The 16,563-nt window shown below is 37.9% G+C and overlaps 1 protein-coding gene across 1 annotated transcript in view; it reads left to right on the top strand.

Moving 5' to 3' along the window:
• Window positions 1–15,885, top strand: part of NXNL2 (nucleoredoxin like 2) — a 27,730-nt gene extending 11,845 nt beyond the window's left edge. The window contains exon 2 of the mRNA XM_069087812.1: window positions 15,131–15,885. Coding sequence (XP_068943913.1) covers window positions 15,131–15,299 — 169 coding nt within the window. The 3' untranslated portion in view covers window positions 15,300–15,885. The remainder of the gene's footprint in view (window positions 1–15,130) is intronic.
• The last annotated feature ends 678 nt before the right edge of the window (window positions 15,886–16,563 follow it).

Genomic DNA, 16,563 nt, shown 5'->3' with positions numbered 1-16,563 from the left:
AGAGTCCCATCAATTGTCTTGGTAAGAGTCCAAGAGTACAAGGTGGGAGCATAGGAGTTGGAACCAGCCAAAGGCAGGAATGCCAGGAACAGGAGCGTCAGGACAGTCTCTTAATCTTCAGTTGTAAATCACCGGCTGGTGAGTCAGGAGGAGCCGTCACCTTGATGTGTGAGGGGTGGATCCAGGCTTTTATTCCAGCCACCTTAACAGCAGAGTGGTCTAGTACACTGCTCGAACTGTGTCCTGGATGTCTTGGAGAGCTTGGAGGGACTTGAGAAGTAAATCATTAACAGTCCTACATAACAGCATTCGTCACCCAAAATGCAATAGAAGGTGGGGTGCTGAACAGAATTTCAAAAAGGGGAATTAATTTTACACATATGCATCGAGTTACAAATATACTTGCTTAAATGATGGAATAACTACAAATTCAGATTAAAACAGCAAGTTCTTTTCTGTTTTACAACTTGTTGCATCAATTTTGCAAGTGGAGGTTTTAATGGGTCTCTTAGAATCACACTAGAGATTTTAAAAATTTCTTCTAAAGGTATTTTCCTTCTTCAAAACAGTTTCAATGATCACTAAACCTTTGTGAAGGAAGTTAATTGAAAACTTTTAAATGATCTTAAGCAATTTGCATAAGCTTTCTGTACATATTTTAATTCTAGATGAAAAATAATATTAGATTTTCCAATAAACTAACATAAAAAAGCTCACATCTTTTATTGATTACTTGCTCTGAGCATAGAAATCTGTTATAGAAGGAAAAAGGCAGGGACATGTGACATTCCACATATTCCAGGAGAAAACATCCTTGGCTCTGTGTAAATTCAGGTACAGTTACAGATAGTCCATCTCATGCAGCATTTGTTCCATCTCATAGCCAGACTCAGGAATTAGGTGGGAAACATTCTTTTTCAAAGGAACCTCATGGGTAAACTGAGCCAGGAGGGATCTCATCCCAGACAGAGGCTAAGATTGTCCCTTCGGCAATTACCAAATGTAGACTTCCACCTGTTGACAGCACAGGATCACATTCCTCTGAGTAGCTAGTGGCATTTTCTCTCGGACACTGATTGAAGGCAGACAACTATACCCAAATTCAGATTCAAAATAAAATTTAGTTATGGTCCCAAGTGCTTTTTACCTTAAACAACAAGCCTCACCAATAACAGCTTAGAGCCAGTTATAATTACTTCTATTCTAATGGTGCTGCAATAAGCAATAAAAATGTATCAGATCTTATAATGTAAGGAATTCCTTTTACCATCCTTCTAAAATATAAAAGCCAATTTATAAAAATCCTTTTTGATCTTTGCAACTTCTTAGCAAGTTAGGTTCATTTAAAACTTCCTTTCTCAGGCTGAATGACCTTGCCTGGAAATAGTTTCTAGAGGATTTAACAGTTTTACAACATAAGGAAAATTTATATAAATTGTAAGCAGGACAGACTGCTCTGAATGGGCAGAACTAGTCCAACAAATTTTCATATAGTAATCAATAAACAATTTTAGATTTTAACATTAAAACATTAGCCCAAAATAGCTTAGTTAACAGTTTTACAAGTTTTTCTAAATAGCCGATATACATATTTAAAGTAACATTACTAATCTTACACAATTTTCTCCTCACTCAGGTTTTACAATATACAGTGTAGAAATACAACAATAATATAAACTGCAAGATGACATTACATTAATTGCCTTTTCAAATTACATAGAAGATGACATTAATTGCATTTCCAAATTACATATAAGAATGATTCATCTTACCAAGTGAAGAGGCTACTTGACTTCTAACCTCATTTTCTCCTCTCTTTTTCTCATCTCCCCACTTTACAGATGAATTGAAACTCAGAGTTAAATGACTTATTCTAGGTCACACAACCAGTCAGTGCAGAGTTCCAAACACACTGCTTCTCACTGACAAGCTTTTTCTCATTTTTTTAATTTTCTCTCTTTCATCTTTCTCTTAGCTGTACCTCTCTGGGTTTTTTTTTCTTTTTGCTCTCTATTCTGGGGTGTTTTCTCCCTTCTCCATTGTTTTCCAGGAGTCCTTAGCAACCTTCTTTAATTCCTTGGCACTGGAACAAGCAAAGTGATTATTTGCAGCAAGGGAGAGATCTTTTAGATGGTACTGAAGTTGGGGCTTCATGGTACAGAGTGAACTCTATATTTCAGGGGGAAACTCCACATTTTTCCAAGTTCATCACACTCAAAGCACATTATCAGTCTATGTTCTACCAAATAAACCTCTATAAATGCTTCCTAGTAGCAAACCCTGGTTATGGGATGGTCGATTTGCCTGGAGCATTGAGGAGAGGGTTTGGGGAACTTGAAGTAGAAACTTCAGGCTCTGCTTACTTAAAGGGGTGGACTTCAGGGTACCTGGGGATCTAAAACTTGCTGATGGGAGCTAGATCAAGTACCCTTTTACTAAACTATTTAGGCTGTGGAAAGAATATCATTTTAGGCTGAATAGCTCAGATCTAACACACACTTTAGTAGCTCAGATGTATCCCAGGCTTAGTATATGGGATAATAATTAACTTGTGTTTATACCTTTGTTTCACAAGCTTCTTTTCCCTTGTCTAACTGTTCCCATGTCATTCAGAAAAATGTTCTATTCCAGGGATATAATCTTTCAGGTAGGCAGATGACAAGCCCATGTAGCTCTGATGTAGCTACTGTACCTTCCCCCCTTTTTCTTTTTGGAGGAAGTTTACTCAAATTAACTTCACTGCAGCCCTAGCTCAGTTATAGCCAGGACAACAGGGAGAAAAAAATCTTAATGCTTCAAACCTCTTACTGTCTCCTCAGCTCTGTCAGAGCTGGATGACAGGGGAGGGCTCTGCAGCCCTAGCTAAGAAGAACTGGGAGCACAGGGAAGAGAATCTTAGTGGAATTTTCTTTTTGACCTTTTGCTCAAATAAACTTTTCTCAGGTGTTCATTCCTTTAAAGTTTCAGATCTACTCCAAGACTTTAAGAGAAACTGCTTCTCATAAACACAGATAATACAACTGTTTACCAGTAACAATCATGGTCTTAATTTTGAACTTTGAAATAAAAACAACTGTATAACCAAGCTGGTGACCTTAAACTTCAGTTTTTGTAGTGCCAAATAGTAACCAGAATGAATTCAATTACCTGGATCTAATTCCCAATGATGTTGCACGGTTCTCTTTCTGTGACCCAGGAAAGGGTTAAGTGTTAGTCCTATTTCAAAGCGCAGCTTGAAACCTTTGATCATTGAAGTGACCCCTTTTCCCTTAGATAGATTTTAGGGGAGAAATTTCCCTTTCTCTCTCTTTGTCCATTTGTCTTTCTACTTCAAGAACTTTGGCTGGAGTTCAAGGAGTAGAAGGAGAAATGGTTTTCTGCCAACAGCCATTCCGTAAGAGATTATTAATCTTTCTAGTGCAGGTACAGCATTTCTTACCGCTTGGGTGAATCTGGCTGCCTTCTTGAATCTTACAGGATGGTAGATTTAAAAATTTCTTTACACATACAGACAGAATATACAAAAAAACACAGCAGGGCAAAAGGAAGAAGATTTCCTCTTTTCTACCTGCCGGTATCCCAGACACAGGATATACACAAAACAACACAACACACACACAAAAGCAGGTAAAGACAAAAGTTAAGGTTACAGCAACATCTAGTAACAAACACAAAATTCAGAAGAGAGAGAAAAAACGGCACTCCGTCAGCTTCCTGACCTTGGAGGCCAGTAGGGGCTGTAACACCACTTCCAGCTTAGCCTCCTACTCCACCTGGGGCCCAGGAACATCATCTCGGTGATCACCCCCTAGGTACTTTTACACTTCATGAGTACTCACCTAAAAGAACACTCTTGGATTGAATTGAAAGAATTTGGATAGGACTCAGGTTTTAGGTCCGCTCAGGGAAGCAATGCGAGCCTGGGGCCTAGGAAAATCATCTAGGTGGCCACACACCCCTGGGGCAAATTGCCTTCCCTGCCCTCCAGGGAGCCTGGTCCAGCTGTCAATACAAGGCCAAAGGCAGTCTCGGATGTAAATGTAATGGACATCCCAGAAATAACAGGACATTGAAACCAATTATAATTTGATAGAAGTGTTTATTAACCAGCCAGTGACTGCCTCTCAGAGGGAAAGACAGCATTGAGTCTTCTGTAAGATGCATTTCTATAGAGTTCGGTGTTGCTAATTAACAAAATGTGGTTCCAAGGGGGTGTAATCCTGTTCCCATTAATGCCATTTCTAGTGAAGCCTTGATTACCTAGCAAAGCCCTGGATACAAACAGACCTGAATCTGGGGCATGTTTCTAGCAATACAGGTGAAACATTCCCTCACTATTATGGCCTATTAGGTGGTTTCCAGGGACCCTGGTAGGGGTCCCCTTCTAGCAGGTTGCAACTGGGAGGGGGCTTTGGTGTATAATTTCTGGTGGGCACTTCAATTTTAAATTTAAAATTAAACAAATGTCTTACATCACATATAACAATAAGCTCAAAATGAATATGCAAGCTAAATGCTGTACCATAAAGAATTAGAGAACCAAATCAGTGCCTCTCAAACCTACATCATAGAGGAGAATTATTCATTCAACAAGGGATAGAAGAAATTATAAAAGATAGAGCTCATAATAAAACATAATGAATAATTAAGATATAGAGGGTAACTGTCATTTGGGAAAACAATCTTCTTCAGATATTTCTGATAAAGGACTAATCAAGATATAGAGGGAACTAATACCAGTATATAAGACCAAGTGCCATTCTGTTATGGATATGTCTATACATGTATAGGCAACCCCAATCCTCAACTACTTTAGGGATAATATTCCTAGAAGATGGTGTGAAAGTAAAAAAAAAAAAAACATGAATGCTGATACATTGAACCTATGGGAAACTGAGGATTAGGTTGCTGCAACCACCAAAAGCTTATCTTTCACTATAGGGTAGCTGAAAATATTTTTTTTGCATGCAATTCTTTATAGCAAAACATTAATTCTGATAATATGCATTTTTCCTAATATAGTAATTGTTAAATAACCCATAATGCAGTACACAAAATAAAATTGGCAACATGCAAAACATTGTTTCTCACTGGTAATTCCCTAGAATTATGTGACCTTTTGTGCCAACATCTCAACTCAAATAAAACAAAACAAAAACATTGATTTCAGACAGTATTCACTTTTCCTATACCATAATGTGGCAGCAAGCACCCCAGCGTCCCCAGGGTGTCTGCCAACACAGGTTCTTAGATCTGCTTTGTTAAAGGAAAGCAACTCAAAATGGGTTAACAAGCTTACTTTAATCAGTCAAACATATATTGTTTACCTCGTTCAGGGGAAAAAGGTCAGCACCCTGAACTTCAAAGTATACAGGCAGAATTATCAAGACAGAAACAGATCAAGTAGACAGCTTTCCAAACTGTCCAACCATTACATCCATACCAAATCAACATCTGAGTTTCAACATCTGGGTTTTTTCAAAGCTGGGAGGCTCTGGACAATGGCTTCCCAGAATCCAGATCAAATCACAGAACACTTCTCAAAGTGAGCCCCAAAACAAAGCTACACATCAGGGCTTATATTATATAGCCTTCTCCTGGCTCAGAGAATGTAACATCCCTATTGACTCACTGGCCAATCAAGAAGTATCTACTGAAAAACAAGCCTCCCACCCCAGGCTCCAGGTGCACTTTAGCCTAGGGGCAGGGAAGATCTTTAAATTTACATTCCCATTACACATAAATACTGAACAACAATTAAATTCTTAAAACTAAAACTTCTTTTGACCTGAATCTTACCTTCCCCTGTGTCAGATGGCAGTGTGAGGTCATTGTACTGTATACTATACTGCTATAAAGCTATCTACCTTGGCTGCCTTGTGAAAACCAAAGAATGTGCTGGGACTTTAGTCACTGTTGTTGAAAGAAACAGACCAGTCTCATTATCCCCTCCAACACTATCCTTCACTGCTGGTGAATAGCATTGCAGATTCTGAAGGATGCAGTAGCTTGAAATAACATTCAGCTGTGTCTGCTTTATGCACTATTTGAGATCCTTAAGGGTCTCATGGTATAGGAGTATAGCAAAGGCAACTTGATGTTTAACCTTGAGGCTACAATAGATCATGGGATTGGCAGCCGTGATGTCTCTTGCCAGCTGGTCAATTAGGCCTACAGCAGCCGCAGACATTCTGACACTGTTTATCTAAAAACTCTTTTCTCACTAAGCAGCATCACTGACTTTGCATACTTAGGCTTAGAATCCAAAAGACTTGCACTATGCTTTGGGGGGCATAATTCAACACAAAACTTAAGTTTTAAGGGCAAACAATGAAAATATGCAACAAATGCATGGGGAGATCTTTTGAATAAGATCAATGAAATGCCTAGTGGGATACCAGCTGCTGCACAAACTTGAATGCATGGTACTTCTTATTATTTTTATTATACTGCACATATCTGAATGTGTGGGGTTGCCAATATGAAATTGAAAATGAGGTTACTGCTAAAATCACAAGAATACTTGAAGTTATTGAAGTTAAACATGTGAATGTTGAGGATTGATTATATATGTTTAGAAATGTGTAAACACAATGCATATACTACATGCATACATATACACACAAATATATGTATAAGTGTGTGCCTATGTGTAAAGCCAAGCAGGAGCAGCTTTCCAGAGGACTGCTGCTGTGTACAGCTTTTAAGATTCTGATTACACAGTATAGTGAACTCTCTATTTATTCAATAACAAATCAGAGCAAAACATTCACAGTAAATCAAGGTACAACATTCACAATGTTACAGCTTATCACAGAAAATCAAAATTCAGCATTCAAACAACTGAACACTAACATGGTCACATAGTTTTCACCATAGTGGTCACAAAGTTTTCAACAAAGAACAATAATGTAGTAACCCAAGCATTCAATCATCTCAATCATTCAGTCATCCTTAAGGAGGTTTGCCTCCTCAAGGAACACAAAGTAAAATAGTCAAAGTTCTCCACTCATGGGGCACACTAAGTTAACTCAATCAGTCACTTATTCAGTCATCAATCACTAAGTACAATTATTTAGTCAATCAGTCATTCAACCATTCAATCATCCTTCATCATTCACTATTCAATCATCAGAAAATACACAAGCCCTCCACCCCTAGGTCACTAGTAAATTACAATTTTTCAGTCAGTACACATTATCCAAGTAAAGTTTTCTTTCAGCTTGACTTGGGGTAGTCTCTCAGATTCCCTGGATCCCCTTCCATGGTCCCATATCCTACCTGGATTTACCAAATTGTCACCTGGGTCCAAAGGCAGACAGCTCCCAGGTCCTTGTCCAGCTCTCTGAGCACTTCCTGTTTCATGCTGAAGCTCACAGCATCCAGTCCACCTTAAATTCTTCACAGTCTCTGTTCCTGGGAAGTCAGGGCTTAACAAAGCCACAAACAGGTTCATACAAAGTACCAGCATCACAGTCATCCTTCCTGGCCTTTGGCAGCTCTGACTGGCTCTCAGAAATCCTCAGCAGCTCTGGTTGGCCCTTGCACTCATCAGAAATTTCAGCTGGTTCCCAGAATCAAAATCACTTCACCCAGGTTCCCTAAATCAAAATCATTCTCTCCAGCCTTGGGGTACTTTCCTCTTCAGCCTCCCTGGTGGCAGCAGCTTCTGCCTCCACAAAGCTTGCTCCAAGAAGATCTGACTTGCCTTATGTACAGTATTACTCCTCCCTGTTCAGCCCTCAGAGAGAGAGAGCCAGAGGCCAGAGGGCACTGGGGAGTGGGGTCCAACAAAGAAGGTATGCACAAAGACTTCCATCAAGGGGACAGGGTTGGGACTTGACTAATATCTATAAGTTTGAAAAAATGGGGAATGTGAGTAAGGGTGCCTAGCAAATATGTCACTGAGACCCTGAAACCGAATCTCTTAAGGTCCTGAAGTTCTATACCAAGACAAGGAGAGATCTCAATTCTACTCAGGGCTTAAGGCTATGTATTAGACTAGGAATAAGAAAAGAAGTCAGCTACAGCTCTATAATTTTAATGTCAGAGCAAGATTTGCAGATTTTTTCCAGAATGGGGCCTCCCAGGGCAGGGAGCTAAAGTCACTCTGTACCTAGAGGCTTCCAGCTAGCTGTCAGGGACTGGGACCAGCAGCAGTTTTCTGGAACCTGAATCAGGGGCAAATCTACATTTGTGTCACCCAGACCCAAACCTAATTTGGGAGCTTGCAAAGCTAGTTAGGAAGGTGGTGATCAAGCTTAACAGTAGACCAAATTGCTCCCAGCCCAATGAAAGTTTTCAGGTACTCAACTTCAGCTGCCCCTGTGATCCTTACAGATCCTTACGTGTAAGATCGGAGGAAAGCAACAGCAAGACCTCCAATGATACAGATCAAAACTGCATAAAGCTTCCAAATTCCTCTAGAAGTACACAGATCCTGCTCAACTATGAAGTCCTAATTCAGAAAGTAAGGCTAGAAGAATAAGTAAATAAAAAAAATCTATGATAAAGATTTACTTTTGATGTAGGGACCCAGGGACAACCGACACACAAATCCAGAAGAGAATAAGTTTATAAGCAAAACTTTAAACAAAAATATGCTTGGTTACAAGTTCATATAGAACTAGAAAAAATGAAGAAAGAGCTTTAAAAAAGATCACATTATAAATAAAATGAATTCTTTTAAAATATTTTTTCAAATTACACATAAAAACAATTTTTAACATTCTGGGGTGTTTTTTTTTTCCAGTTTTGAGATCTAGATTCTCTCTCCTCATCCGTCCCCTTATTGAGAAGGTGTAGCAGCAAGCACCCCTGCATACCCAGGGCGGCTGCTAGCACAGGTTCTTGTATCTGCTTTTCTAAAGGAAAGCAACTCAAAATGGGTTAACAATCTTACTTTACTCAAACAAATATACAGCATTTACCTAGTTTAGGGGGAAATGTCAGCACCCGGAAATTCAGAGAAAATACAAACAGAAGTTACAAGCAGACAAAAAATACGGACAGAAAATAACACAATTCAACAGACAGGGCTTCTACCTTTCTGACCACCACATACATACAGTTAGTTACCAGAGAGAGAAGCACCAACATCTGGGTTTTCAAACCCTGGGGGCTCAATGGCTGCCCAGAGTCTCATCTGGCCAAATCACACAACTCTTCCCAAAGTGAGCCCCAAAGCAAAACCTCACTTCAGAGTATATATAGCCTTCTCTAGGGTCAGAGAACATCATAATCCTTGTGACCCACCACCTAATTACAAAGCAACAAGGTGTGTGCCTTCCTGAAAAACAAGCCTCCCCTAAGCAAGCTTCTCCTGTTGGCCTCTGCTCCACCCTTCAGCAAACTCCTCCTAGCACAGGCTCCATGTGATTACATTCAATCTATTAGGAGGCAAAGGGTATTTTCAAATAAGGAAAGGTCCTCAAATTTACTTAGGCTTATTAAGGGGTAGGGAAGATCTTCAAATTCCCATTACAGAAGGGAAGCACCTTGATATAGATTATACATGTTCAGTCATGCAAAAAATATTTCCATATTAGTCATGTAGTGAAAGCAAATAAAACAAAAAAACTCAAATCTGAGGAAAATAAAGTAAAATAAATATGCTTCGATCTGCATTCAGACTCCATCAGTTCTTTCTCTGGAGGTATAGTATTTTTCTTCATAAGTCCTTTGGAATTGTCTGGAATAATTGTATTGCTGAGAATAGCTAAGTCATTCATGGCTGATCATTGTGTAATATTGTTGTTACTACTGTGTACAGTGTTCTGGTTCTGCTCATTTTCCACCAATTCGTGTAAGTCCAGGTTTTTCTGAAAGCATCATGCTAATCATTTCTTAAATCATAATAGTTTTCCATCTCAGAGGCAGTTAGGTGGCACAGTGGATAGAGTGCTCGGCCTAGAGTCAGAAGATTCATCTTCATCAGTACAAATCCAGCCTCGGACACTTACTAGCTGTGTGACTCTGGCTTTCTTCATCTATAAAATGAGCCAGAGAAGGCAGTGGCAAACAACTCGAGTATCTTTGCCAAGAAAGCCCCAAATTGGATCAAAAAGAGTTGCACATGACTGAAAAACAACTAAACAATAATGAATTCCATCAAATTCATGTTCCATAAATTCGGTCATTCCCCAATTGATGGGAATCCCCTCGCTAGCCAATTCTTGGCCACCACAAAAAATGTACATATAGTACTAATATCTTTTTAGTATATATAGTACTAATATCTTTTTCTTTTCCTTTTTTTTTTTTGGATCTCTTTGGGATATAGAACCAGTAGTGGTCTTGTTGGGTCAAAGGTTATGCACAATTTTATAGCACTTTGAACATAGTTGGAAATTGCTCTCCAGGATAGTTGGATCAGATCCAACTCCACCAACAAAGCTTTAGTGTCCCAATTTCCCACATCCCCTCCAACATTTGTTATTTTCTTTTTCTTTCATATGATAGGCATTAAGTGATTTAGAGCATTTTTTTGTGACTACAGACAGGTTTGATTTCTTCTGAAAATTGTCTGCCTATTCATATCCTTTGACCATTTATCAATTGGGGAATGACTCAGATTCTTATAAATTTGAATCATTTCTCTATATATTTGAGGAATAAGGCCTTTATCAGAGAAACTTGCTGTAGATTTTTTTCACAGTTCTTACTATGTATTTTCCCTCAGTCCTGTTTCCTCTCTCTCTCTCTCACTCTCTCTCTCTTTCTCTCTCTCTCTCTCTCTCTCTCTCTCTCTCTCTCTCTCTCTCTCTCTCTCTCTCTCTCTCTCTCCTTTCACCTTATCCCTCCTCAAAAGTGTTTTGCTGGGGCGACCAGGTAGCACAGCGAGTAAGAACACCGGCTCCAGTGTCAGGATGACCTGGGGATCAAATCTGGGCTCAGATACTTAGCACCCACCCAGAAACACCTGGCTGTGTAACCTTGAGCAAGTTACTTAACCCCAATTGCTTTAAAAAAAGTGTTTTGCTTCTGACCATCATCTGTTGCCAATCTTCCCTCCCTTTCTATCAGCACCCCCTTCTTTTATCCCCTTCCCCTTCTCTTTACCTGTAGGGTAAGATAGATTTCTTTACTCAATTGAATATATATGTCATTCCCTTTTTGAGACAATTTCAATGAAAGTAAGGTTGAAACATTCTCTGGTGCTACTAACCCTTTTCCTTTTCACTGTAAAAACTCTTCCTGGCAAATTTCCTTTATGTGAGAAACTTTTCCCATTCTTCCTCTCCCTCCCCCTTTTTCTCATCTCTTCTTTTATTTTGGAGACCATTCCAACATAATTAACTCATATCCATGCCCTCTGTCTATGTAAACTCCTTTAAACTGTCCTATTAAATATAAAGTTCTTAGGGGTTACATGTATCAACTTCCCATTTATGAATGTAAACATTTTAACTTTTTCGAAACCCTTATGATTACTCTTTCATGTTTACTTTTTTATGTTTTTCTTGAGTCTTCTGTTTGAATGTCAAGTTTTTTTTATTCAGCTCTGGTCTTTCATCAAGAATGCTTGAAAGTTTTCTATTTCATTAAACATCTATTTTTCCCCCCATAAAGGGAAAAATAATATCCTATATAAAGGATTATAATCAGTTTGGCTGGGTAGGTGATTCTTGTTTGTAATTCTAGCTCCTTGACCTTCCAGAATATCACGTTCCAAGCCCTCTGATCCTTTAATGTGGAAGCCACTACATCTTGTATAATTCTTACTGTGGTAGCTCAATATTTGAAATATTTCTTTCTCTGCTTGAAGTACTCTCTTTGACCTGTGAGCACTGGAATTTGGCTATCATATTTCTGGGAATTTTCATTTGGGATGAGGAGGTGATCAGTGGATTCTTTCAATTTCTATTTTACCTTCTGGTTCTAGCATATCAGGGCAGGGATTTTTTGGACAATTTCTTGAAATACAATATGTAAGTTCTTTTTTTTAATCATGTCTTTCAGGTAGTCCAATAATTCTTATATTATCTCACCTGAATTTATTTTCCAGGTCAGTTGTTTTTCCAATGAGATACTTCACATATTTTCCTAGCTTTTATTTTGTTTTTATTGTTTCTTGATGTCTTATGAAGCCATTAGCTCCCACTTGCCCAATTCTAATTTTTAAAGAATTATTTTCTTCAGTGAGCTTTTGTAACTCTTTCCCCATTTGGTCAATTATACTTTTTAAGGAGTTCTTTTTTTTCAGTAAATTTTTATATATTTTTTTTACATTTGGCTGGTTCTAAAGTAGTTTTAAAGTAGTTCTCTTCAGGGAATTTTTGTGCCTCTTTTACCATTTGTTATGTTCTGTCTTTTAAAGGTTTTATTTTCTTCAATTTTTTGTGTCTCTTTTACCAAGCTCTTGAATCTTTTTTTCACATTATTTTCTTTCATCACTCTCATTTTCCCCCATTTTTTCTTCTACTTCTCTTATTTGATTTTAAAAAGCCTTTTTCAGCTGTTTCAGGAATTCTTCTTGGGCCTGAAACCAATTCACATTTTTCTTTGAATATAACTCTTTTGGTTTTGTTTTCTTCATCTGAGGTTTTGTTTTTGTTTTTTGGAGGCAGTTGGGGTTAAGTGACTTGCCTAAGGTCACACAGCTAGTAAGTATCTGAGATCAGATTTGAACTCAGGTCCTCCTGACTCCAGGGTTAGTGCTCTATCTTCTGTATCACCTAGCTGCCTCTTGAATTTGTTTTTTCATTTTCTCTGTCAATATAGTAACTTTTAATGGTCAGGTTCTTTTTTTGTTGTTTGCTCATTTCCCCAACTTACTTCTTGATTTTTAACTTTATGTTAAAGTTGAACTCTGTTCCAAAGGTAGAGTTTGTACTCTCCCAAGCTTTAGGTTTTTAATTACTGGGGCTTTTTTTAGGGCTAATTCTGTGTACCTATAAGTTTTCATTTGTTCCAAGGTGGTATTATGTAAGGAGAAGTGTGTGGTCACTCACTCTTCTTTCTGAGTGACTCCAAGCATCCTCTCCTACCCTTGAACTGTGACTGCAATTTCCACTCCCCTGTGGCAGCCTCTCATGTGGTACTACTCCTCCTTGCCCTGAGACTGTGACCTTGAACTGAATGGGCCATGCAGCAGAGTCCTACACCCAGTGCCACAAAGGATCCCCACTAATCTCCTTCTGACCAGTTGTCAGACCCGCCCTTGCCATTGCTGGGTAGAGAGGCTACCAATGCTGATTCAGTCACCTCCAGAGTCTTCTGCTGGATTACTGAGGTACAGCCTGTGCTGGATTGCATTCCACCATCACCCCAGTGACACAGAACTTTCCTTCCTACCTTCTAAGTTGTTGTCAGCTGGAAAATTGTTCACCATGTCTTTTTGTTGGTTTTACCATTGTAGAATTCGTTTTGAGGCATAATTTTAAAGTTGTTTGGAAGGGAATTTGGGAGAGCTGAGGATCCCTGCTTTTATTCTGCCATCTTGGCCATAAAGTGAAATCTTTTGAGGAAAGAATTATAAAAGAAATGAGAATGTTTGAGTAGAAAACTTAGGAGAATTAACAGCTTACTGCAATAGAGATAAAATTTTGCCCAATAAGCATACTCCCTAAAAATGAGCATGAACTAAACATAAATCAAGAAGAAATAATAAAATAAGGTCAAAATACTAAAAACAATAGAAGAAAATACAAAGTACTTCATACAACTGATCTGGAAAGCAGATCAAGGAGACAAAAAAATCTGGATTATCTGAAAGCCATGACCAGTAAAATTGCCCAGATAACATATTTTGGAAAATCTTCAGTGAAGGTTTTCATAACCTAGACCTATTAGAAATACAGGGCAAGTATGGTCAAGACACTCAAGGGAAATAATTTCACAAGTGGAAAGGAGGGGGGCTACCAGTATCAAATTTTAAACTATATAACAAAGTAATAATGCACAAAATGTTTTTATATCAGTAGAAAAAAAACAGTAGAATGGATTAGATACCCGGCAAATGAAACCAAATGAATACTGTAGCTTATGTCCTCTAATCCTAAAGGCTCCTGGTAACCGGGGTAAGTACTATGTTTATGACAAACACTTCCAAGAAAACTGAAAAGCAGTCTGGCAGAAATTAGGTTTAGACCAACAATTTATTCTCTATGTTAAGATAAACTCCCAAAGGATAACAGCACTGTAAGGACAAACACTTTGAAAGATTTAAGAGCTCTAATCAGTACAGTGACCAACCAGAATGCCAGAGGATCAATGATGAGGAATGCTACCTTTTTCTGGACAGGGAGGTGATAGACTCTAGACACAGAATGAGAAGTACATTTTTGGATACAGTCAACAAGAGAACTTATTTTGCTTGACTGCATGTTTGTTACAAAAGTTTTGTTTCCAAGGCTTCCTTAACTGCATGATCTTAGGCAAACTGTGTAACCTTCCTTATCTAAGGAAATAAGGGGATTAGACTGCATGGTCTCTGAGGACCCTTCCAACTCTAGATCTGTGATCCTATGAATATGCCAAACTGCTTTACAGTTTTATCAGCAGTTCTGGTCAAATAGAGAATTCTTTCCCAATCCATTTACACTTAGGTTTTTGAACATTAGATTATTGAATAAAATTTGATTTAAGTTTTCCTTATTCATTCTGTTTCACAGATCTGTTTTTCTATTTTTACTTTTTTTTTTTGGAGTGGGGAGGGCAGGGCATTTTGGAGTTAAGTGACTTGCCCAAGGTCACACAGCTAGTAAGTGTTAAGAGTCTGAGGCTGGATCCAAACTCAGGTCCTCCTGATTCCAGGGCTGGTGCTCTATTCACTGCACCACCTAGCCTCCCCTGTTTTTCTATTTTAAACAGTACCCAAAATTTTAGTAATTATTGTTTTATCATATAATGAGTTCTGGAAGTGCTATTCCCTCTTCATCCCTACTTTTCCCCATTATTGCTCTCGAGATTCTAAACCTTTTATTCCTTTGAATGAATTTTGTTATTACTCTGCATAGCTCTGTAAAATGTACCCTTGGTAGTATGATTGATATGGTACTTCAGTAGTGATCTGCTTTGAGAGAGGGAACAAGCATCCTTAAAACATTGAAGTAAATATAGTCATTGTAATGGTTAATTCTTTAGTTTGAAATGTAACCCTTTTCCTGTATTTTTCTGTCATTCTCAGTGATTTGAAGAAGAAGTATAATATCACAGCCATACCTAAGCTGGTGGTGGTGAAACAAACTGGAGAGGTCATCACCAACAAAGGACGGAAACAAATTAGAGAACAAGGACTCTCCTGCTTCCAAAACTGGCTGGAGGGAGCTGACATCTTTCAGAATTTTTCTTCCTGAATTTGTAAATAATGGCATAGGAGGCAGCAGAAGACTTTAGGATGTGATCATCATGCCATATTCATAGGTTCTGAAGATTATTCTTATCATACTGAAGGCAAAAGTAAAGGGTAAAACATTAAATTCCCATTGTTTATTAGTATTTTTGTTTTATCAGATTTCATGATGCACTAAGAAAGAACATTAAGTAAATGTTTCTCAGGAAAAAAACCTACCCTACTCTGATTATGCAGGCTCATTTATTATTTTTGTTGTTCTTAGGGCAGTTCTGTTAATAATACTAAGAGCTTAATGGATCTTTCCTGAGTGATAGCTGGCTGGATAGGTTAGTTTATCAGTCTTTAGAAAAATCTATGCAAAAATTCACATGTATAGATCTGTTCAGGTAAAGTAATACATTTCTTCATATAATAGATTTCTGCTGATTAATCTATTTTAATGATACAAATTGACAACTATATTAATAAAGTTTATAGTGTTTGTCCTTTTATAAAAAGCCTATTTCTGTATTATTTATCTCTGATTATCCCCTTTATAATTTTAAGCAAATGACATCAGAGAGTAATAAATAAATGAATTCCCCAAACTGTCCATTCTCATGTTCTTCTCAAAGGCCATAAATTCTTTCCTCCCTTGAAATTTCTTCTTCCCCTTTTTCTTTTTCTGAAATCTCCAATAATCAATAATGCTACTTTTAAAAAAAATCATATTTTGGAGCTAGAAAGTACTTGATGTCATCACTTTTCAGCATCTACTTCACTTCAATCCAAAAAAAATCAAAACCCATTAAGTGCCTGCTATAGCTTTATCCTCAGCTCTTCTCTCCCCATTGGAACCTTGGCTTCTGCCTTTGAAACCTAAGGTTCTGATAGGTGAATCTTATCTTGTCCCGAAGTAGGCTCTCTCTTCACTTCTCAAATACCATTTCCAAACTTTTCTACCTTCTCTTTCCAGTTCTCCTTTCTGTGTTTTCTTCTGTTAGAAGTTAAGCATATTGAGGACAGAACTATCTTGTTTGTGTTTGTATCCCAAGGACTTAGCACAATGACTGGTACATAGTAAATATTTAATAAATATATTCTCTGTCTCTCTGTCTCTTTCTATCTCTGTATATGTGTGTGTGCATACACATAAATTTACTATATTGGAAAAGCACTTAAAAATAAAAACAAAGGAAGAAAGAGAGAAAGAAAGAAAAAGAAGGAAAGAGAAAGAAGGAAAGAAAGAAAGAAAGAAAGAAAGAAAGAAAGAAAGAAAGAAAGAA

Source organism: Petaurus breviceps, unplaced genomic scaffold, assembly GCF_028583685.1.
Source record: "Petaurus breviceps papuanus isolate PSGF00001 unplaced genomic scaffold, PetGlider_PUasm1.0 183, whole genome shotgun sequence".
Lineage (NCBI taxonomy): Eukaryota > Metazoa > Chordata > Mammalia > Diprotodontia > Petauridae > Petaurus > Petaurus breviceps.
This window is presented reverse-complemented; position numbering and strand designations above follow the sequence as displayed.